Source organism: Saccopteryx leptura, chromosome 5, assembly GCF_036850995.1.
Source record: "Saccopteryx leptura isolate mSacLep1 chromosome 5, mSacLep1_pri_phased_curated, whole genome shotgun sequence".
In the NCBI taxonomy this organism is placed as follows: domain Eukaryota; kingdom Metazoa; phylum Chordata; class Mammalia; order Chiroptera; family Emballonuridae; genus Saccopteryx; species Saccopteryx leptura.
Window position 1 is genome coordinate 219,389,298 of NC_089507.1, and position 23,830 is coordinate 219,413,127.

The following is a 23,830-nucleotide window of genomic DNA, read 5'->3' on the forward strand; positions in this document are numbered from 1 at the left end:
GTAGTTGAAGGGGACACGCTGCTTTGATGTGCATGGTTTGATTACTAAAAACACAAACATTTTTAGAAGTGTACTGACCTTTTATTTTTCTGTATCTATTCATGTCTTTTTCCTGTTACAAAAAAAAAAAATCAAACTTTTTGTTGATTTGTAAGAACTCTTTATATAGCAAGGCTGTTAACCCTTTGTCTCAGGCACGCGTATATCGAGTGTTCCCAATGCATCAGTTACTGTTAGGCTATGTTTTTGTCAACAACGGTTTTAAATTAAAATGGATTCGTGTTTCCCTTTGGGGATTTTTGTTTTGCATCTGCGGGGGATTTAAAATCTTGGGTCCGCTCTGTTGGTTAAATCGTTTAACTGCCTTTTCTTCTTTGTGGTTTCTTCCTCCCCCTCCTGCCCCGTTTAACTCTGTCATCTGTGTTTCTATGGAGATGGGGTCCTGCTCGATGTTCCCTCATCACCCAACCCCTCTCTGTCGAGGGGGCGTCCCGGGTTCTCTGAGCCAGCGCCTCTCTCCTCTCTCCTCTCTCCTCCGCCAGGGATTTAACCAGACTCCCCTGGCTCTTCTCTCCCCATCGGACAGGTGCCGCAGAAGGGAGCGAGGACTCCGGCCCTGGACACCACCCAGCCCCCGAGCCAGGGAGCGAGGACTCCAGCCCTGGACACCACCCAGCCCCCGAGCCAGGGAGCGAGGACTCCAGCCCTGGACCCCGGCCAGCCCCCGAGCCAGGCGGCGAGGACTCCGGCCCTGGACCACATCCAGACCCTGAGCCAGGGGGCGAGGACTCCGGCCCTGGACGCCACCCAGCCCCCGAGCCAGGCGGCGAGGACTCCGGCCCTGGACCACATCCAGACCCTGAGCCAGGGGGCGAGGACTCCGGCCCTGGACGCCACCCAGCCCCCGAGCCAGGCGGCGAGGACTCCGGCCCTGGACCCCGCGCAGCCCCCGAGCCAGGGAGCGAGGACTCCGGCCCTGGACCCCGCGCAGCCCCCGAGCCAGGGAGCGAGGACTCCAGCCCTGGACACCACCCAGCCCCCGAGCCAGGGAGCGAGGACTCCAGCCCTGGACACCACCCAGCCCCCGAGCCAGGGAGCGAGGACTCCAGCCCTGGACCCCGCGCAGCCCCCGAGCCAGGGAGCGAGGACTCCGGCCCTGGACGCCGTGCAGCCCCCGAGCCAGGGAGCGAGGACTCCAGCCCTGGACACCACCCAGCCCCCGAGCCAGGGAGCGAGGACTCCAGCCCTGGACCCCGCGCAGCCCCCGAGCCAGGGAGCGAGGACTCCAGCCCTGGACACCACCCAGCCCCCGAGCCAGGGAGCGAGGACTCCGGCCCTGGACCACGTCCAGCCCCAGGGAGACAGGCTGCTGCCGTGGCCCCCGCACCAGCGCGCCCACGGGCTGCGGAGGCAGAAGAGAGACTGGGTCATCCCCCCCATCAACGTGCCGGAGAACTCGCGGGGGCCCTTCCCGCAGCAGCTTGTGCGGGTGAGTGCAGCCCCCTCCCGCGAGGGGGCGGGGTGCTGGTCTCGGCTTCCCGGCCTCTGCTCTGTGGGTCCTCACGTCCCACAGACTTGTTCCTGGGGCGGGGTGGGGGTGGGGTGGGGGCGGGGGTGGGTTTGCATTTGGTGTCAGAAGATCAAGATTTCACCTTTTCCTTACCGAGTGTTACACAGAATGACACAGAGCAGAGGGACCCAGAGAGGCCATCGAGGCGTCTGGGGCAGAGCGGCTGCGTGAGCTGGGCCTCCTCTCTCTCTCTCTCTCTCTCTCTCTCTCTCTCTCTCTCTCTCTCTTTCTCGGTGGCTGTCAAGTGACAGCTCTCAAGGGTGGGAGACAGTGCGGCGAGGTTTCAGTTCTGGCTTTTGGTCTGATTGTTCACACATCTCTCTCTCCAATTATGACTGTGTTACTGAACGGCGGCGTGTCTGGGACGATGGTCTTGGTGAAAAGTCACACGTCTCGCGGCTGAGACGGGGCTGCCAGGCCAGCGGTCCTGTGTCCAGTGGCCCATGATTGAATCGATTGCGCCCCCATAGCGAAGCCTCCAGCAGAAACCCAAAGGGACCCGGTCCGGAGAGCTTCCGGGCAGGTGACCACCTGGGTGTCCGGGAGGGTGGCGCTTCCCGGGGAGGCCGTGGAACCCGGGCGCCCTTCCCCACACCTCGCCCTGGGCGCTCTCCGCCGGCCCGTGCCTGCGTTCCGTCCTTCACCATAAACGGATGACCTCGCTAGCAGTGCGCTGTTTCTCTCAACGCCGCGCTGCGGTGGTACATCAGTCGGGACCAGAGAAGGGGGCACTGGGATGTCCGCTCCGTACGCAGCCAGTGGGTCGGGAGCAGAGGTGATCCGCTGGACTTGGGGTTGGCGTCCGCAGTGAGGGCGGCCTTGTGGGGCTGAGCCCTTTGCCTGTGTGGGGTGACACTGTCTCTGGGGAGGCAGCGTCAGAATGGAGTCAAACTGTTGGACACCGGCTGGTCACAGAGAACAGCTCAGTGAGGGGACAACCCCACCGCGGTGTCAGAAGCGCCGTGACACACAGAGCTTTCTCCCTCTCACGGCATAAAGCCAGCCCTCCTACCCCCACCCCCACCCCCACGAGGGGCAGTTGCCTGCCCGTGAGCCGCCCGGCTGGGCTGCAGATGTCACTGTGAAACGAAGGCGAGGACCCGAACGAAGCACTCAGGGGTCGGAACCCCGCCCTGGGCGCCGTCTCCCGGGACCCCCGCCTCCTGGGGGTGGATGCCAGCCCCATGTCCCCTGTATTCACGCCCCCGCCACCCTCCAGGCACGCGCCGTATCCATCACCATCACCCGGCAAATATTCTTCTCTAGTGATTGAGTTTTAAGATAAACTGGTTCCACAAGCAGACTTCCCATTAAATCACAACCAGAAAGCTGGCCTAGTTTGCGACAATGCACGTCGCCCCTACAGCAAGGACGAGGCAGAGAAAACTGCTGTTGCCGTGGGCTGCTGACCTGCCCCCACGGGGAGCCCAGAGGTCGCCCCCCCCCCCAGCTGTTTGGAAGGCAGAGGTGACTTTGACGTCCCTGAGGCTTTCTCCTGAATGTCGTGATCAGGACAGAACACGAATTGGGAAGGGAGTGAGATTTTCCTTGTGGTTCGGTTTTATTTGAAGTTTCCTGCTTGGACTGCCCCAAAATCACTTCTCATAGAAAGTGGCTGATCTGACTCAGGCGGGAAAACTTTTTCTGTAAAAAGCCAAAGAGTCAGCACTTTAGGATTTGCCAGCTGACCGGCCTCTGTGGCCCTCATCGTGCGAAAGCTGCCACAGGCCACATGTAAACCAAAGGGTGCGGCCGTGTGCCAATAAAACTTTATTTACAAACACAGGCAGTGGGCCGGACTTGGCCCGTGCGTGGACCAGAGCAGGAAGGTTGTAGTGAGTTGAGTGAGTTCATAATGAACACCTAGCACTGTCATCTGCTCGCACGCCAGAGGGCCCACGGACGTGCCTAGGCTAGAACTACGGGGGAAGGAGAGGCAGGCGGAGGTGACGCAGGAAAAGCTACGAACTCCACCGAGCAGGGAGACCATCCCAGCGGCTCAGACATGCTGTCTTCTCAGCTGCAGGTCGCTGTGGTTTGGAGAGAATTTGCCCTCTGCTCCTGGGACACCCCGAAGGGTCCGGCAGCCCTGCCTGAGGGGAGGGCCGCCTCCAGGCCTGAATGTCCCATCTGAGCACAGGGTCAGGTGAGGATGAGAGCTGGCAGCTGCAGTGACGAGCATCCCACGTCAGAACCCTCCTGCATGGAGGCTTACTGTATTTCTTGCTCCTGTGAAGGTCGTCCAGGACTGGGGTCAGTCAGGCCCAGAGTGCGGGCATCAGGCCTGTCAGTGGACATGGCGTGTATCAGTTTACCTGAATCCCACTGACCAAAACCCAGACACGTGCCCCACGGACACTTGCAAGGGACAGCTGGAAGCGTAGACCGGTGCTGTGCCCGGGAGGAAGGGACGTGTGAGGTGAGCAGCTCTCCCACAGCCGCTTTCCTGGGACAGGAACAATGTGTCCTGTCCTCACGTGGTCCAGCTAAGCAGCGGAGCCCAGGCCAGGGGCGTCCCAGGGGACCTGTCGGACCTGCAGAGCCCAGGGCCAGGGGCGTCCCAGGGGACCTGTCGGACCTGCAGAGCCCAGGGCCAGGGGCGTCCCAGGGGACCTGTCGGACCTGCAGAGCCCAGGGCCAGGGGCGTCCCAGGGGACCTGTCGGACCTGCAGAGCCCAGGGCCAGGGGTGTCCCAGGGGACCTGTCGGACCTGCAGAGCCCAGGGCCAGGGGCGTCCCAGGGGACCTGTCGGACCTGCAGAGCCCAGGGCCAGGGGCGTCCCAGGGGACCTGTCGGACCTGCGTTGCCATCCTGCCCCGAGCCTGGTGTTCCTTTGCCCCCCTGCCCCGCCTCAGTCTCACGGTCCCCACAGCACTTAGCCTGTCTGACGTCACCTGCGTTCTTCGCTTGTCTAAGGACAGGCCTCCCGGTGCCCAGTGAGCGCTACAGATGCTGAATGAGTGAGCACACGGAGCGATCCCAGCGGTGACTGGTGCGGGCGCCATCGGCTCACGCCTGCAGTGGACGCGGCACAGGGGACTTGGCGGGGCTCCGAGCACAGGTGGCCACGGCCATCAGAGCTCCTCAGACGGACGCTGGAGCCCATTGCCCAGGAAGCCCGCTCCACCTCCAGCGAAGACCGGTGCCCAAGCCTGGCTGGGCTCTCGTAGGACACCTCATCTTTGGCAAATGGAAAACTCAACCTCCGTTACGGTTTCCGTAAAAGATTTGTCTTTTCCAAACATACTCCGAGTTATGATGGAAGAACTCAGCCCACAAACACACACACACACACACACACACACACACACACACATGCATACTCGTGTGCACACATGCACACGTTTCCACACGCACTGGCACACACATGTGCATGCGCACACCCTCTCATACACGCCCTCTCTGCCTCCCTCCCCCGCCTCTCCCCCCAGTAACTTCCCTTCCCGCACAGACAGGGCTGCGTTTGGGTGCTTCTCGGCCACCCCGCCCGCCCACCCCGTCTCCAGGCAGCGGATGCGTTTCCTGACCGCGTGCTGGGGGCAGCTGCCCGGAGAGGAGCCCCTGTCCCCAGGGCGGGAGCCGCCCGACGGCAGCAGGAAGCAGAGCGGGGCGCATTCAGTGCCCGCCCACCCCGTCTCCAGGGAGCGGATGCGTTTCCTGACCGCGTGCTGGGGGCAGCTGCCCGGAGAGGAGCCCCAGTCCCCAGGGCGGGAGCCGCCCGACGGCAACAGGAAGCAGAGCGGGGCGCATTCAGGCGCAGCTGGGATCAGCTGCAACTCTCTGCTCGTTAAGGCATTTCACTCTGATACAATATGTCCAATGAAAGGCGGAAGGGAGAAGAACAGACAGAATGCTACCCTCCTCCCCCCCCAAAAAAAAACGCTGTTCATTACAGGCTTTCTCCTGGAAAGAATGTCGTGTCTCCTCATCAGCACGGGGCCAAATCAGTAAACCCACGTGTCCGGGCTGAGCGTGGAGGCCCTGGGCGTGGTCTGCCCAGCGAAACCAACCACGGTCTAAATCCAAGTGGCGGGTAAGGAGAGGCACCGTGGCAACGCCACTTGGAAGTTCCAGGCTGTTCCTTCCTGTCACTGTGGAGGGAAAACAAGTCAGTCGCTGAGTCATCCCCTGGAAGTTCTTTGTTTTGGGGGAAAAGGCATACGGGGACGCTCGGGGGGGGGGGAGTTTAGCATGACTCTCCCTGCTCCCCAATTCCAGTTCTGGGCTCTGGACGGGAGAGTCCGGGCCACCTGCGGTTGTGGAGCGCCGTGCGGGCGACTCCGAGGGCGGAGGACACGGCGTCCTGTCACGGCCTCGGAGCCACGAGGCCGTCGGCTCTCTGCTTATCACTCAGAATGGGGTCCCTTCACTATCACCGGGACCTCTTCACAGGCAGACGAGCGCGGGGCTTTGAACCGCCACCGGCTTCTCTGGCCGGCGGATTAGGTTTGACTGCCAGCGAGATTCTCAGTGAGGATAAAAAAAATTTTTTTTAAATCAAGCTTTTATAAAAAAAAAAAAATGGAAGGTGAGTTTCTTTGCTGAGCCTAATAAAAATTCAGAATTTGTTAACTTGAGAGGTTGTCCAGGGCAACCGGGGGAATTGGCTGTGTCTGACGAGGCAGGCAGTGCTGTTGGGAGACAAGCCCTTTAATTCTGGGAGCTGATACTTGAACAGACAAGAAGTCATGCCAACCTCTCCTCGGGGCCCGCCCGAGAGCCAGGCCGGGGAGAGGGGCCCCGGGGATGAGACGCCATCGCTGGACATGAAAGGCCGCCCTGTGGAGGAGACGAGGGCAGAGCCCACAAGGCTGGTGGGGGCTGGGAAGGACCGTTAAAACAGCTCCTTGCCCCTCACCGCGCAACTGAGCTTACACTGCTGCAATCCAGGGTTTTCTCCGCCTTTCCTTGATAAGTCTGGTTCTCACTTTGTGCACATCGCTTCAGAGCCAGGCGAAAATATCTGCCGACCTTCCGGCGTGAGCAGAGGTGGGCTGGCTCCGTGGCAGGGGGCCCAGGGGGATAGCTGAACCAGGCGGTGTGTTCCTGGGCTGGGGTCCTCAGGAGGAGACGTGGGCCCCGGGACACGGTGAGGCACCCAGGGCTCGCCCGGGAAGACGCTCCCGCAGTGTTCCCCGGAAGTCTGCACACGTGACGTGGAGTCGGTGCCAGCATACAGAACGTTCTGAGCAGGTGCCACTCAGGATCCTGTTCCACAGCCGTCACCCTCCCTGTGATTACAGGTCACGTGCAGACCCCTAGGGAGTTCAGGTTGTCCTCGCAAAAGCCGGAGGGGTCCGAGGAAAGCAGTCATCTCACGATCCTGGGTCCTTGGGACTTAATCAGTCGTGAGGCCTTGATCCCTCGCGCTTAACCACCCCCTCCACCCGTGCGGGAAACGTTCCCCGTTCTAGAACCTTGTGAAAGGCCACGTCCAGGCCACTGAGAGTCCCTTAGGAAATAAAAGTGCCGTCAAGGTGCTACGGACGCTCAGGTAATTTATCAGTGAGTGTTCAATTGGGATAGATGAATAATTTAGGCTCCCACCCTTAATTTAACACTGAGAGGTTTCATCAGGTCCTTGAAGCGTGGGCGGCCCCCGCGTGACGGGTCCTCCGAGCACCTGCTGAGAACTAGGACCTCCAGTCGGGGCTCCCCACCCAGCGTGGCTCTGCGGCCACCGGCCTCGGGTCTGCAGACCAGACGCCGTCTGTAAGTGGACGCTTGTGGAGAGTCCCGTTGGGCCTCATTGTCCAGACCAGGGAGGGGTCGGGTTGGTCAGGGCCTGGAACTTTCCAGAACTCGAGGAGCAGTGCCAGGTCCTCACAGGAGGAGGTGACCGCAAGGATGGAGACTGCATCCTCTGGCCAGCAGGTCTTGTTCACTTTAAGTCACCTCCAGGATAATCTGGACACTACTGGCGGCACCACTGCCCGCCCCTCACTGAAGAGGAGGACTCCTGTGTCCTCAGGGCCATGGGGCAGGGCTGCCAGTGGCCCTCTCCTGGGGAGGAGTGTCCTCCATTCTGCAGGTGGCCCTCTGCTTTGTGGTGAGCGAGGGTGGTGGTGACAGGAAGACAGATGACTCCGGGCCTGGGGGGGACAGATGGGCAGCAGGGCCCTTGCAGGGCCGGAAGGAAACCAAGACAGAGGAACAGGCAACAGGTGAACGTGTCGTCCAGGGTTTGTGTCCCAGGTCCCAGCTGGCACCCAGAGATGGGTCAAGACGTGCCCGCATGCCCATAGTGGGTGCCCCTGGAGGCAAGGAGGGGGCAGCCTGCAGGCCATTGCCTTCCCCGGCTCCCGCGACTGCGACCCTGCAGGAGACCCGTCGGGGTTCCTGCCGATACTTTATTTCCCATTAATTTTCTCCAAACCGCAGACGTTTCGTTTTGAAGACTTCTTCTTCCGAGGGGCAGAGGACAGATGGCACATCAACCCTCCCAAAAAGCTCTCAGTGTACAGACCCGACTTCCACTCGCGGAAACGTCAGGGACGCGTCGTCAGAAGCAAAGCCAGGCGGCAGGACGGGCCCAGGGGTCCAGGGGGCGGGGTCCAGGGGGCGGGGCGGGTCCAGACCGCCCTGAGCTGCAGCGGACTGACGGCAGGGAACGGAACAGCGGGACTTCTGTCTTCAAACTTCCTCTCGAAAAGGATGCCTGGGAAAGAGACTGTGCTGGGAGGCAGAACTGACCGTCCTCGGTGGCCAGTGTGGGAGGGACCAGGCCTGGGCACTTGGTCTCTGTAAATGCTCAGAGCAAGGTTTCTATTAAGAATAACTGAATCCAGCGGGAGGGGGAGGGGATAAATGGTGACAGAAGACTTGACTCTGGGTGGGGTGGGACCTGTGACAGCTCTAAGAGCCGCCCCCTGCTGCCTGTCCTGGAGCCCCGGCCGGGCCTGGGGGAGCGCCCTGCTCCCCGTCGTTCACACTCCCACCCTCCCTTAGTGACCCTGGCTTCCTCCTGCGTCCGCTGCTCCACGGGACCAGCAGCACGTGGGGGCACCTGAGGCGCTGCCCTTTTATCTCCCGTGCTTTCTCTGCAGGGACACCCCCACCCACCAGCAGGGCCCCCTTCCTCGCCACGTGAGGCGGCCCCTCGCGGTGCTTTGAAGCCCCAGACCTGAGGGCGTGAGCAGGCCCACGGCCCTGGCACTGAGCACGGAGCGGGGCACAGACTCCACAGGTGCCTCCCGAGAGCACAGGGCTCCCTTCTGGACCCCGCAGGGCTCCAGTACCTGGGACGTGGACGGAACCACGCTGGGGCGAGGGGGAGGTTGGCCAGCACACAGCACACACCTGGCCCCTCCTGAGTCACTTCTGACCACCCTCAGCTCTGGGGTCCCCGAGCCTCCGAGGTGACACCGAGACGCCTCACGAGCTGCCTCGGCCACCGTGAGGCCCTCTAAGGAGCGGGTGCCTCTCCCCGCGTGGCTGTCTTTTGCCTAATATTCAGGTGATTCTTCCTCGTCCTCTGTCTGCCGTGGGGCTGGCGTTCTCGCGCGTGGGTAGCGGGAGAGGAAGGGGTGGGCGTTCTCACGCGCGGGAACCTGAGACCGCTGGAAAGTTGCGCTGGTCCCCGCCCCCCGTCCCGTCGGCCTGGTCACCTCGTATCCATCCGCCGACGAGCCACCTTCCTGCGTCCTCGGTGAGGCGAGTGACACGTCTGCCTCGGCCTGGCCGGCTCCGGCCACCGGTGCCTTAGCATCAGGAGGAGCTTGGAGGCACTGGGCACAGTCACAGCGGTCCATCCTCTCCACGGGCACCAGCGCCACAGGGAGGGACCTGCAGTCGCAGGGTCTGCCCAACCCGGGTTCCCGGGGCTGCTTGCTTCAGCGTCGCAGAACGCCTGATTCCAGGAGGCAGGCGGTATTTACATCTCAGTTTGGTTTCCAAATGAGATCTTCTCACTCACCTGTTCAGCTTGAACCGGAAGTATGAAACAGTGACTTGATTACATGTTCAGGTAGCTCTGGCCAGGGGATGACCCCCGACATCTCTGCTTCTCTGGGCTGCCCGGGACTCCATCCACACTGGGCCCTCTGCCCACCTCTCCGGGCCAGGCATCCTGGACGGACATGGTTTCCATGTGGCAGCTGTGGTCCTGGTGGACATGTGGCAGCTCCTCGCTTGACCACCACAGAAGGTCCCTCTGAAACCTTCAGACTGCTAGTTCCCAGCCTCCTGCCAGCTCTCCTGCCAGACTCTGTTAGCAAACTGACCAAGTGAAAACCCGCTGCCCGTGTACGCGCAACGCCTCCCTGAGCCGGCACCCCACGAGGCCAGTCAGGAGGGGTGGAGCGGCATCCGGCCTCGGGCACGAGCTTTGGGGCCATCTCCCGTAGGGCGTCCCGGTGCAGGGTACAGACAGGCCCTGGGCTCCTGAAACCAGAACTGCCCTTTCCAGAGCAGGAGATCTTTTTATTTTTATTATTTTTTTTTAAACTGCAGAGAAGTTCTCTAATAACGGGTTGCTAAGAAACCGCCACAGGAGGTGATTTTGAAAACCTATCATTTGTTTCTGATACACGCGTTACCCACCGCCTTCCCTCTTACCCCGCTGAAGCGCTTCTGGGGGGGGGGGCTGGGCGGGGGGGGGGGGGGGGGCGGGGCGGGGGGGGGGCGGGGGGGGGCGGGGGGCGGCGTCTGACGGGATCGGCCGGCTGCGGAGCGGCCTTTGCAGAGAAGCCGCCTGGGGAGGAAGGGCGGAGGCTGCGGGAAGAAACAGCGGGTGTTGCCAAATTCACCATCTCCCTGTTCTAGAACCGCAGGGGGGCCCTGCCCGTGCCTGCACGGAACTTAGCCGGGCTGCGGGCTCCGCTCTCAGCAGCTGGTACTGGGGAGGCCAGATCCCTAAGCTGTCTGAGTCTGAGGCTGTCCAAGCTCAATCCACTGGATCCAGAAATCTCCCGCCCCCATCTGTTCCTCGCCTCCAGTCCCTTTGCCCTGTGAGGTGTGGCAGTTCCTGCCGTCTGAGGGGGGCGGGGCAGGTGGCCGTGGGCTGTGGCGATGTGTGTGAAGCAGCCACGCAGCATTCAGGAAGATGAGCCATGAACCAGAGCAAGAGGACAGACAGGCCGAGGGATAACAACTCTCCCGGCTCCCAGGGGCCAGGTCTCACATCAGGAAGACAGACGACCAGAGATCTGGGGGATTTTGAGATACAGGCAGGGGGGCGCGGGGGCGGGGGGGGGGCATGCTGTCTGCGCACTGTACTTCCCAACCCTCAGGACGTCTCAAGCAGGTCAGCAAAGCCAGAAGACTCGCGGCCAAGAATGCCGTGTTAGCATCTGTCCTCACGTTAAATAACACCCGCCCGGCGGTGGGCTTGCAGGCACAGGGCTCCCAGCCCGGATGCGTCCTCAGCGTGGAAGTGGCCGGCACGCCAGCACGCCGCAGTCCAAACTGGAGTGCACCAGGAGCCGGCAAGCACAGGGAGACAGACTCCCACTGTGTCAGTCACTCAGGGGTCACGTAGCTGAACGTTGGGTCCGCACGTCGGTCGTAGGCAACAGTGGCTTAGAAAGGTGCCCGGGCCAGGTGACAGGTGCCAAGGGGAGGCCACGGCTGCAAGGGCTCTCACCCTACAGAGCTCTGGGTTCAAGAACACTGTGCCTCTGCCGGTCACTGAGGGATCTGCACTTCCAGAATTGGACTTTGATGTCGAACCTAACAGATACATCTGTCTCTTTAGGCCTGTTTCAAACGTAGCAGTGCCAATTGCAGGAGCGCTCTGCTAAGGATCGTGCAGAGACATAGGATAACCACAGCGCCCCGCAGTCGGGAAAAAGCCTCCATTTAGACCGCATTTTGAGACGGTGGGCACATTAAGGACCGGCTCTCGATCTTAATGATGTGGAGGGATTTCCTGCCGTCCCCGCTCCTGCCCTTCCCAGATCTCGCCGCGTGCGTCTCGGAACATTAAGGGGAATATATGCAGAACTCGTTCCTAATGTGATTGGCGGACAGAAGTACAGTGCCGCCCGGCTCCTCCCAGCGGCTCCTCCATTACCGCCTCTCCTTCCGGATGCCGGCAGCCCCTCACGCCTGCCAGCCGCTGTCACACGCGTCCCCGCTCCCTGTCAGCAGGACCACAGTCACGCTGGCCCGGCCAGCCCTTCCCGGCTCCGCTCCCCCTCTTTCCACCCTGGGGCTGGTGCTTCCCTGGTCCTGTTATTTAAATCGACTCGCCTTTCACACCGAACACGTTTATTTTAAAGGACATTCTGCGTAGCCATGACAAACACATCACTGGGCCTAAAGAGACGAGAAACCACCCCCCCAAATGGATGCAAAAAATGACCTTACTGTTGAAAGTAGATGTGTGCCCATCCATCACGGAAAACCACCTCAGGTCCCGGCAGGGGGCACCTGTCACAGCCTGGGAAACAAATGACAACAGTGGCAGCGGTGAGTGGTCCCCTGGGCTGAGGACCTTTAACTTGGAATTAATCTATGTGAGCCAGCCCCACCCGCCCAGGTGGGTCCTTCTGCTACTGCTCAGGGGTTTCCAGGGACCATGGCCACTGGCTCAACTCAAAAATCAAGTTAACCTGTGGTCCTGAATGTTGTGGCGAGTTGTCCGTGACACCAGGAAACTCACCCATTCTTTCATGGTTTGCATAACTAAAAACATAATTCAGAGAAACCTAAGCAGACAACACCTCCGAAAAGACTCAATACAGGTGATCGGACAGCTGAGCAAGATAATGACCACACATGCGCCTCCCAAGACCAATCAGGTTCGCGCACGAAGGCAGGAAGGCGGAGTCTGGCGTGGAGATGGGGAGCGGATCCAGTTACCTTCCTAGCCAGACCGAGGCTAGGACTCGTGCTTTAACGCCCAAGGAGGCAGACAGCAAGCGGAAGACCGCCACCCAGGGCAAGGCTCTGCACCGCCAGGAGCAGCTGGGACAGAGCAGAACCTCCACAGCACGCAGACGTCATAGCCAGTGCAGGACAGGGACCCAGGGACAAACGTCACAGCCAGTGCAGGACAGGGACCCAGGGACAAACGTCACAGCCAGTGCAGGACAGGGACCCAGGGACAAACGTCACAGCCAGTGCAGGACAGGGACCCAGGGACAAACGTCACAGCCAGTGCAGGACAGGGACCCAGGGACAAACGTCACAGCCAGTGCAGGACAGGGACCCAGGGACAAACATCATAGCCAGTGCGTGCCACGGCAGGACGGGGACCCAGGGACAAACATCATAGCCAGTGCGTGCCACGGCAGGACAGGGACCCAGGGACAAACGTCACAGCCAGTGCAGGACAGGGACCCAGGGACAAACGTCACAGCCAGTGCATGCCACGGCAGGACGGGGACCCAGGGACAAACGTCATAGCCAGTGCAGGACAGGGACCCAGGGACAAATGTCATAGCCAGTGCAGGACAGGCACCCAGGGACAAACGTCACAGCCAGTGCAGGACAGGGACCCAGGGACAAACATCATAGCCAGTGCGTGCCACGGCAGGACAGGGACCCAGGGACAAACGTCACAGCCAGTGCAGGACAGGGACCCAGGGACAAACGTCACAGCCAGTGCGTGCCACGGCAGGACGGGGACCCAGGGACAAACGTCATAGCCAGTGCAGGACAGGGACCCAGGGACAAATGTCATAGCCAGTGCAGGACAGGCACCCAGGGACAAACGTCACAGCCAGTGCAGGACAGGGACCCAGGGACAAACATCATAGCCAGTGCGTGCCACGGCAGGACGGGGACCCAGGGACAAACATCATAGCCAGTGCGTGCCACGGCAGGACAGGGACCCAGGGACAAACGTCACAGCCAGTGCAGGACAGGGACCCAGGGACAAACGTCACAGCCAGTGCATGCCACGGCAGGACGGGGACCCAGGGACAAACGTCATAGCCAGTGCAGGACAGGGACCCAGGGACAAACGTCATAGCCAGTGCGTGCCACAGCAGGACAGGGACCCAGGGACAAACGTCATAGCTAGTGCGTGCCACGGCAGGACAGGGACCCAGGGACAAACGTCACAGCCAGTGCAGGACAGGGACCCAGGGACAAACGTCATAGCTAGTGCGTGCCACGGCAGGACAGGGACCCAGGGACAAACGTCACAGCCAGTGCAGGACAGGGACCCAGGGACAAACGTCATAGCTAGTGCGTGCCACGGCAGGACAGGGACCCAGGGACAAACGTCACAGCCAGTGCATGCCACGGCAGGACGGGGACCCAGGGACAAACGTCACAGCCAGTGCATGTCACGGCAGGACGGGGACCCAGGGACAAACGTCACAGCCAGTGCATGCCACGGCAGGACGGGGACCCAGGGACAAACGTCACAGCCAGTGCATGCCACGGCAGGACGGGGACCCAGGGACAAACGTCACAGCCAGTGCATGTCACTGCAGGACGGGGACCCAGGGACAAACGTCACAGCCAGTGCATGCCACGGCAGGACGGGGACCCAGGGACAAACGTCACAGCCAGTGCATGTCACGGCAGGACAGGGACCCAGGGACAAACGTCACAGCCAGTGCATGTCACGGCAGGACAGGGACCCAGGGACAAACGTCATAGCCAGTGCAGGACAGGGACCCAGGGACAAACGTCATAGCCAGTACATGCCACAGCAGGACGGGGACCCAGGGACAAACATCATAGCCAGTGCAGGACAGGGACCCAGGGACAAACGTCATAGCCAGTGCATGCCACGGCAGGACAGGGACCCAGGGACAAATGTCATAGCCAGTGCAGGACAGGGACCCAGGGACAAACGTCACAGCCGGTGCGTGCCACGGCAGGACAGGGACCCAGGGACAGACGTCACAGCCGGTGCGTGCCACGGCAGGACGGGGACCCAGGGACAAACGTCACAGCCGGTGTGTGCCACGGCAGGACAGGGACCCAGGGACAGACGTCACAGCTGGTGCGTGCCACGGCAGGACAGGGACCCAGGGACAAGGGCAGTGGGGCTGGAGTGCGGAGACCAGGGAGCCCCCCCGTGGGCCGGAGCCCTGAGCACACAGAGGCCGCGGGGAGGAGTGTGGCCGTTGTTCTGCGTCTCACGGGGGCTGTGGGTGGGTTCTATCAGGAGCAGGAGGCGATTGGGGGTTGGTTTTAAAAGCTCACTGTATTTGGCGGCCGCAGGCGCCCTGTACACACATGGCCCAGTGTTCCTCGCTCCTGGCCGGGAACAGGGGGAACGGGGCACCCTCCAGCAGGAGCCCAGACCTGCCCTGCAGTCTGCCAACATCTCTGGCCAAGCAAGGCACCGGCTGACCCCAGGTAGGAGTGGGCACGGACACTGGGAGACCTCAGTGTGGCTGAAACCTGCCCATCGACGTGGGCCAGCGGGGTTGTGGGGATCTGTTCCTGTTATCACCGTCATTGTCGCCGTTAGTGCCGGCCGCTGTGCCCATCACAGCGGCTGTCCTTGTGGGCAGGTGGCGGAGGCTCTTCCCAGAGAAAACCTGACCCCAGCCAGGAGAGGGCGTGGGGCTTCCTGGGTACAAGAGCTGTGGTTTTGCCAGGAGAAAACATTCGCATGGTCCGTCGCCCGGCAATGTAACGGGTACCCAACACGGCTGAAAAGACGAGTGAGGTGGTAAATTTAACATTTCGTGGCCTTTCACCGCGCTAAAAAAAAAAATTGCTAGGCAAAGCTAGCTAACCTCGAAACAAAATCTAAGAACCCTTTATTTAAAAAAAAGAAAAAGAAAAAGGAATTCGTCTTGTGAGTGGGAAATGCTGAGTCGGACCTGACACTGTCGGTAGAAGTTGCCAATTCCTCCGGAACATTTCGCCGTAACTCTGAGCTGTAGTTACGTCGTAATGTTGTGTTCCCACTGTCACCCGAAACCTGTTTTCTAAGTGTAGGCAGTTAGTGGCACAGCACAGCCCCACCCGTCGAGGGTGAAATCAAGTAGAAATTGAATAAGGAATGTTTTTAATGTTCCTCCCCCCACAGCCCATGAAACCAAACCCATTCTGGGGCCTGTGCCCGGCCTGGTTTCACTGGCCAAGCGTTGATCCCTCTGTTCAGTCCAGGGCGGGTTTTATGAGAATTCACCCAAAGTGAGCCGTACCCACTCGAGGTGAGGATGGGACTCTGTGTCCCCACCAAGCCCCCTGGGCAACCAGGAGCCACCCCAAAGGCCGTCAGACGGGGAAACAGTCCTTTCTCTGCAGCTGGGGCAGAACCGAGCAAGGGCGCCCCCCATTTGTGAGCACGCCCCCACCTCCAACACCTCCGTCGTCCTGCGGCCTCGGAGCTGCTCAGTGGAGCCGCTGCCGTCCGTCCGTTTCCAGCGTGTCCAGGGCAGAGGCCCTGACCTTACCCCGCTCGGCAGGGGACGCTGCCCTTGTAACCGGCGCTGCCAAGGCGTCAATCGGGTGAGCCCGCCATGCCTCGCCCCTGCAGAGCAAGGCTGGGGTGCTGACCGCAGCGGCCCCCACGGCTGCCCTTCAGGCCGCTGTCCTGGAAGAACACAACAGAAGCTTCATTTTTACAAAACACAAAAATCCGGCCCTGGCCAGTCGGCTCAGTGGTAGAGCGTCGGCCTGGCGTGCAGGAGTCCCGGGTTCGATTCCCGGCCAGGGCACACAGGAGAAGCGCCCGTCTGCTTCTCCACCCCTCCCCCTCTCCTTCCTCTCTGTCTCTCTTCCCCTCCCGCAGCCAAGGCTCCATTGGAGCAAAGTTGGCCCTGGGCGCTGGGGATGGCTCCTTAGCCTCTGCCTCAGGCGCTAGAGTGGCTCTGGTCGTGGCAGAGCGGCGCCCCGGATGGGCAGAGCATTGCCCCCTGGTGGGCATGCCGGGTGGATCCCGGTCGGGCACATGCGGGAGTCTGTCTGACTGCCTCCCCATTTCCAGCTTCAGAAAAATACAAAAAAAAAAAAAAAAAATCCCCAAGCTCTTAGGGAGGAAAGAAGACACACAATCTCTGCCAAGGGCGGGCTCCAGGCGGGCGTGGGCGTGGGCGGAGGGGATGCCCAATGCCCAGGCGGAAGAATGGAGTTTGGCTGAGACGCGGGTCCTCACGGGCATCTCGGGGGTCCCCTCCCCAGGCGGGGAAAGCAACCTCCCCGCCGGCTCGCGCAGGCACACGGTGCTGAGCGCTCACCTGCAGTGAAGACCCGACCCTGGAGGCGCAGAAGCGCGGGAGAACCGGTCCAGCTTCACGTCTGTGCCTCTGCACGTGACCGGACCGGAAAGCTCGCCCCACCGGGAGGAGCGAAGCCAACAGAACCAACCCCTCGGAAACGGAGAACGAATAGAAAACACTGCCCGCTCTGAGGGCGCAGGGATTTCGGCCCCGCCCCCCCGCCCACCCTCCCGACTCTCCAGGGTGCGGCCTGAGTGGTACCCAGCCTCACATCAACAAGCCCATGGCGCCCACGCAAAGTCACCCTGGCCATCGGCAGTCAGGCCTCCTGTCCTGAAGACGCTCTGCTCGGGACTCGTGTTTGATGCCCGGGGTTTGGCCGTCAACCCCTCCTGGGCCCTTCCAGCGGTCTCTCCCCGGGGCCACATGGGCTTTCGTGGTCCCGCGGTTCACCTGCTCTTGGTGGGGGCTGCCTCTGCTGCTCTGGTCATCTGGTAGGATTGAGACAGGGTCGGGTGCATGTGATGTGGGGGAGGGGCTACATGAGGCCGTGGTCTTAGCTGGAGACCGGTCTCCACGGCACCTCAGCCCCGCTCACCTCCCGCGTGTCCCGTTCCCGGGGGTGTCTAGCGCGGCTCCCGTTGGCCAAGGGCAGCTCTCCAGAGATGTAGACAGCTGGGAGGCCCCACTGTCCAGCGATAGGTTGGGGCAGGGCACCAGCTGCAAGGCGGCCACCTCGCCCTTTGATGTGTCCTCGGCCACCCGGGAGAATTTCTCCTACGACACAGGGCCTGTGTTCTAAGTCAGCCCGTCCCAAACACAGCCTTGAGATTTGATGAAGAGGCTCCTCACCGTCGGTGCGTGGGTCAGTCACTGGCCAGTGGATATTCGCAGCCTTTATATAGAAGATGGCTCGCTACCACCAGGCCGTGGGAACGCGGAGGGCGGCAGGATGCAGACGTGAGCGTCCTCAAGGCACAGAGCCCCCTCCCCCAGTCCCTGCCACCGCACCCCAGTGTCCTGGAGCAGCGAGTCCAGCTGCCTAGCTCCCCAGATGTGACGGCAGGGCAGCTCGGGGCACTCACAGAAACGGGTCAGGAAGAACAACACCCGCCTGGGAACAAGCGGGATCCGTGTTCTGACCCAGCAGGACGGCTCGGAAAGCCCAAACCGGGAGTCCTTGACGGAGCCGCCAGGCTCACGCTTGGGCAAGAGACGAACTCGGATTCGCACGGAGAGAGAGGTCTTAAATTATTCCTGCCACCGATTTCAAACGGAATCCCTAACGTCCCTGGCAAGCCCCTTCAGTTCTGAGAATTAGCAGGGTAAACAAGACCGAGGGGGACGTTTACCGTGTGCTCCCAGCACTCCGGAGGCCCCGGCCTTGTTCCCGCTGATCAGCTACTGAGCCGATGCTCCGCTCGCCCGTTGCCCGGCGCCCTCCGGACTCCACGCGGCTTCCCGTTCCTTCTGAGGCCTTTGTTGGGGATCACAGTGCCCTTCCCTCGGGGCACGCAGGTGCCAACCACGGTGCCTCACCTGTTCCTCTCAGCGGGACCCCAACTCCCTGGGTCGGATGGAGCCTCAGAGAGGCTGAGTCGCTGGCCCAAGGTCACACAGCGGAAGGCAGCAGCTCACACCCAGGCCTGTCGGCTTCCAGAGCCCTCGTGTGCACGCCCCGTCCCGTCGAGAGGGCCTGGTGGCCTCGCCCCCGCTGTGTGACTGGGCCAGCTGCTTGCCTCACCTGTGTAAGGGGACAGTCAGGGGCCCCCTCTTAGACAGGCAGAGGACTGACACCCCCGAGAACGTCCCAGGAGCTGTCTCATCTCGTCCTCACACCGTCACGCTCGTTGGGGAGATGAGCCAAGGGAGGCACAGTGACTGTGAGTAACTGGTCCAAGGTCACACAGGAGTGGAACCCGGGCCAGCCAGGCGGTCCCAGGGGACCGCGCCCCTGGGGGATGAGGCTGCCGGAGCTGCCCCGTGCGCCACGCCCTCACAGCTCCTTTGTCAGGTTTCTGCCGCCTCCCGCCGGTGGGCCTGTGCACGCCCGCCCCCTCACAGCCGTCCGTCCCTGCACTGCGGGCTCCCGGAACAACCTGCAGGAAACGCACCGTTCAAGGGAAGAGAGTCTGAACCCCTGTTCTGAGAGCACGTGCGCAGAGGACAGTTAAATCCTGCTCTGCGGCGATATGTAAATGAGCCCTGTTAAAGGAACAGAGCCACCAAATACACATTTAAGATGCTGGGGTGTTTATAATTTCAGTTCCTTCATAAATTCCTGACCCTGCACCTCCCGGGGCTTGAGTGGCTTCGGCGTCGGGGCCGTGGGCGTTTACGGAGGCAGCCGCTGCGTGTCCTCGCGGCCGGGTGCGTGGGTGCCACTAGCTGGGTGGGTGGGACGGTATCAACGCTGCTGTTTCTTGGTGCGAAGCCCCCAGTGAAGGTTAAGACGTGCCGGGTGCCCTGCCCACGCCCTGCACAGTGTCTGGGCCCCCTCTGCCCCGCCCAGGGTGCCCGGTGCCCGTGTGAGGACAGGTCTGGAGCTCCTGAAACTGAATTTTTTCCTGTTCGTAACTCGGAGGGTCCCCTGGTCAGCAGCAACCCAGGGCATCTGAACCAGTACACAGGATGCCAGAAAACGCTGCGTCCTGAACGCACTTGCGTCCCCGGGAGGAGTTAAGTGGATGTGGCATGCAACCTCAGACACGAGGACGGGGACGGATTCCAGGCCGACAGGGCTCATGCTGCGTGACCCGCCACGCCCTTCTGGCCCGATCCAATCCCAGGGCCGACACATCCTCCCAGGAGAGGTGAGAACGGGGTCTCAGAGCCGCGGCACCAGGGTCACCCCCCTCCGAGGTGATGAGGCCACGTCACGTGACCCAGATGTATCTGGGCAGCCCCAGGAGGTATTCCTGCAACTTCTGTCCTTGTGGCCACATCTGTTCACAGGAGAGTGCAGCCTCACTCAGCCCCGTAAGGGTGAACCCTCTGAATTAACTCCTTGGTCCTTGGGAGCCCCCCACGCACCCCCCTTCAGTGCAAGCCCTGCCCCACTAGAATCCCTCTTCCAGCCAGGGGGCAGCAAACAGGCCAGCTTCCTGGTGTTAAATCTCTGCAGCTGTTAATCCGAGATTACCGAATGCAAAACATGCCCAGCCAGAAACGAGAAAGCTCACGGCAGAGGAGGTTGGCGCGGGGATCCAGGCTCCCGTCCTCCGTGCTCCCGGCCGCGCCAGTGCCTGCGCTGACTGACTAATCCCCCACCGCCCTCATTGACAAAAGAGGGTTTAAGGAAGCAATTTCACTCGGCCTGGGCACGGAGCAGCTTAAGGTCGCCTCAGGCCCGTTCGCTCGGGGCGATGTGGGGGGCTTTCCGAGGTGGCTCCCCAGCAGGACGCACCAGGAGGCCCAGTGCCAGCCTCGCCCCGGGGCAGACGTCCCAGGCAAAGGCACTGTGACCCGGGAGCTAGTCCCTGCCTTGGGGGGAGGGGTGTGACCGCCTCTCCCAGCCTGAAAATCCACTTGACATTGGTATTCGCTTCCGTCGTTATTCTTCCTGATAACAATACTTCCCCCGACGTTCACAGGGAGCAAGACGCACAGTGAGATTAAATGGGTTTCTCAATTGCTCCCCGACTTTCTAAATGCAAAAGAGGCGATTCCAGTGCACGGTTCAGCTGAGGTTCTTCTGGGGGAAAGAAAAAAAGAGATGGAAAATTCTATTTTCCACTTCCTTAAACACCAAATTTATTTCCTTCTATCCTACGCGATGTTAATTTTTATAATAACAGAGGCCATGTTTCTGCCACCTGGAGACATGCTCTGGGTCTGACGCGTGGCTCCCGTCCCCGGTGGAAACTGTGCTTGCAGCGTGAGCCGGGAGGTGCCAGCCGCTGGTGGAAGCCGGGAACCTGTCCCCGGGCGGGGGGAGGCTAATGGAGTCTGGAAGGATCCCGCAGATAATCATGGTCACCTCGGGTCACCAACAGGACAGACGCTGTCCTAGCAGACCGCTGTTTGCGGCCATGGCCTTGGCCAGCTGGACACCGTGCCCACAAGCTGCCCTCAGTCCCCTGCACCTTCGTCCCGACCACCGAGCCTGGGCCTGGAGGGGTCATCTGTGCTTGCCCCCAGCCCTGCTTCTGCCACCCGCACTTCTTTCCATAAGTGACCTCAACATTGTAGCAGGGAACGTTGCTACAATGAGGCTGAGGGCGTGCCCGACCTGGCCAGGGCTGTGACTTCCAGGCGGCCCCCCCCACCCGAAAGCCGGGGCCCACTGTCCTCGTCACCCCTCCGGCTCCATCACCAGCTCCAGTCGGGTGAGGCCGGCACCCAGACCTCCCGGTCTGAACGCCACACGTGTGGGATGTTGCCGGGTGCTGGTTCTGACCCCGAGGGTGTCCACCAGGGACGCAGGAACAGAAGGAGCAGACGGCTGCCTGGGCGGCTCCTCTGCCCGTCCTCACCCCCCGCCCCCCCCGTGACCTGGCACGTCCTCCTAATTCCCGACACAGACCAGCCGTGGGCTCTCGTAAACGTCTCCTGCTCGTCCATCTTCCCCATCCCGGCTGCTGGCGAGCCGTCGGGGGGACCAGTGGACCCGCTGAGGTTGATGCCCCAGCAGGACCCGGCGGCTGTGCCCGACGCCCCAGACAGACGTCCCTGCCAGACTGCAGACCCCGCCTGGGTGGGCCGGCCTCTGGCTTCTCTCTCCGCCGTCAGCCCAGGGTCTCTGCACCTGCCACGACTTCGTCTGTTTCCCAGAAGACCTTTCCGTGGCGAACAGCCCAGCCTTGAACGTGTCCCCTTCCCTGGGGGCGGGACCTGGGGGGCGGGCGGAGCGTTTTCCAGAGACGCGTAACTCTCCCGAGGAGAACCCCAAATGCGTTTGTATTCTGCAGACCCCCAGCGCCGTCTGTGATTGGTCGTGTCACCTCCCGACACATCACCGCGATGGTCGCGTGCCTTTACAGGGACAGCTGGGTGGGAGCCCGACCCTCAGGGCACAATGGCACCTGCCCCGCTTCCCGGCTGCCACCGAGGAGGAAGCCCACTCCTGATAGCCGCGGGGGGTCTCGCTCTCCGCCGCTGATTGGTGTAATTTACAGGAGGGCTCGAAGCCCCCCCCCCCCTTCGGGTGGGGACAACTTGTGACACACACGTAATGACTAGCTCTGCTCCCCAGCTTCGCACGGTGAGGAGAGACGTTCTCGGGGGGGGGGGGGGGCTGTTCTGGATGCGCTGATGAAATGTGCGTTTCTCCGGTGCTCGGTGACTCGGCTCTTCCTTTGCGGCCGGCTGGGTTGTCGGTTCCGGACCAGCCGGGACAGACAGGACGGGGGCGGGGGGTGAGGGGGCGTTACTGATCCGAATCTGTGACCCAGACTGGGACACTCCGGCACCCCTCATATGGGAGGGTGACCCCTGGCAAGGTTATCAGTAAAGCAGTTGATTTCTAAAAAAAAAAAAAATATATATATATATATATATATATGACATTTCTGAGTATTTTTAACACAAAGAAATTAAGAAAATGGTTTCGATCCCCACTCAGGTCACCATTCTTGACCTTTTATTTAAATGAGAGTAATACCTGAATATGTTTAGAAAATTCTCTTGAGTTTCTACAAAGTAACAAAGTAGAGAGTAGAGACCTCCTTCCCTCCACCCACTTGTCCATAACCTTTTGATTTCTCCCGCCCCAAAAAACGAGCCGGCGTGGATACACCTCTCTGCGTCGGGGTGAGAGTTGCTGTCCGCCATCGCCTGCTGTCCTCAGCCCCTCGATGGTGAGAGCGGCCTGGGTGGTTGGGGCAGCCGGGCCCCCAGGAGAAGTCCACACAGAGCGGCCCTTGCTGGCCGGTGGGGCCGGCCAGAGGAGGCGGGTGTGAGACAGCCGGGTCTTCCAGCACCCCGGGTGTTAGCCTCCCCCCACCGCCATACCCCCAGGTCTGAGCACCAAGGCCTTTGCCATGAGTCCTACACCTACACAAAAACAGACCTTTCCCCAACACGTGTATGCCAATCCGGTCCTGTTCTTCCATCCGGAGGAGGCCCGCGGGGTCTGCAAGCACAGGGACCCTTGTCCACCTCGGAAGCAGGCCCCAGGGCTGGCCAGCCAGCACCTGCTTCCCCTTTGGGAGCCCTCTGCCTCAGGGCAAGAACATCTGCACCCCTGGGCCCGCTCTCCTGGTAAGGAGCTGTGTCTAGCCTGCCCAGGCCTGAGCACCCTGCCTTTACTTTGTGCCGTGAGAAAGTGAAGGGAGCTGGTGATGGCCCACGAGCTCAGCAATGCCCTCAAGGACTCAGCCCCTCTCTCTGCAGACTCTGCCGCCTTCGCTGTCACCTGTGTGTCCTCGTGGTTGCAAGAGGGCTGCCATTGCACCGGCCATCTTCTGCACTCCAAAAAGCGATAGCAGTTAACTGCCTTTTCATGCTTGTTGTCAGGAAAGCTAAACTATCCAGGATCCTCCAGAGAGTACCCCTTATTGGCTCATCTTTTAGAGACTGGTCCCAGATTGCCCTGAGCTGCAAGGGAGTCTGGGATAACAGATGGCTGGCATCATTCTAGCCTCTGCGAGGACAGACAGGGAAGGAAGGGGCGGGGCGGCAGAATCGGCCACGCTCCCACGTGCACGCGCGCGCACGCACAGAGGCTCCGCGGGCAGGGCCCTCCCAGCTCCTTCGGCTTCAAGAGGGACTGGATGTTTTATTCCCGTCTTTAGGGAGGAAGGTGGGGCTTGGCGGTTTTATTTTTAGACATCTTCTCATTAATAATTTACTTATGTGCCTTCAGACACGAAGGTCGGAGCTCTAATGTGCCGGTGAATTATGTGTTTATTCCTGGGGAAGAGCAGAGAAAAGCATCGTGACGCCCGGAAAAATCGCTCGCGTAATAAAAACCTTTGTCACTTACTCATTTTAGCACAATAACCAACTTGTCTCGTGCTGTGTGCGTTCTTATTGAGCCTCTGATGACAGCCCTGATCGGAGGAGACACTCATTTTTGCAGAGCAGAGTTATTGCCATGTTTAGATGATCAGCATTTTTATTCCGGTGCTAAAATGAAGACTGGTGGGGGGGGGAGCCTCTGATACACCTGTAGTTCCCCGGGTCTCGGAGGCGGAGGGATGCAGCCAAGGCGTGATACTGCCGGAAGTCGCCCAGGTAC

General features: G+C 61.1%; 1 protein-coding gene across 1 annotated transcript in view; it reads left to right on the forward strand.

Moving 5' to 3' along the window:
- CDH4 (cadherin 4) overlaps positions 1-23,830 on the forward strand; it is a 357,761-nt gene that overhangs the window by 279,663 nt on the left and 54,268 nt on the right. Inside the window, exon 4 of the mRNA XM_066384328.1 lies at positions 1,307-1,489. Coding sequence (XP_066240425.1) covers positions 1,307-1,489 — 183 coding nt within the window. The remainder of the gene's footprint in view (positions 1-1,306; positions 1,490-23,830) is intronic.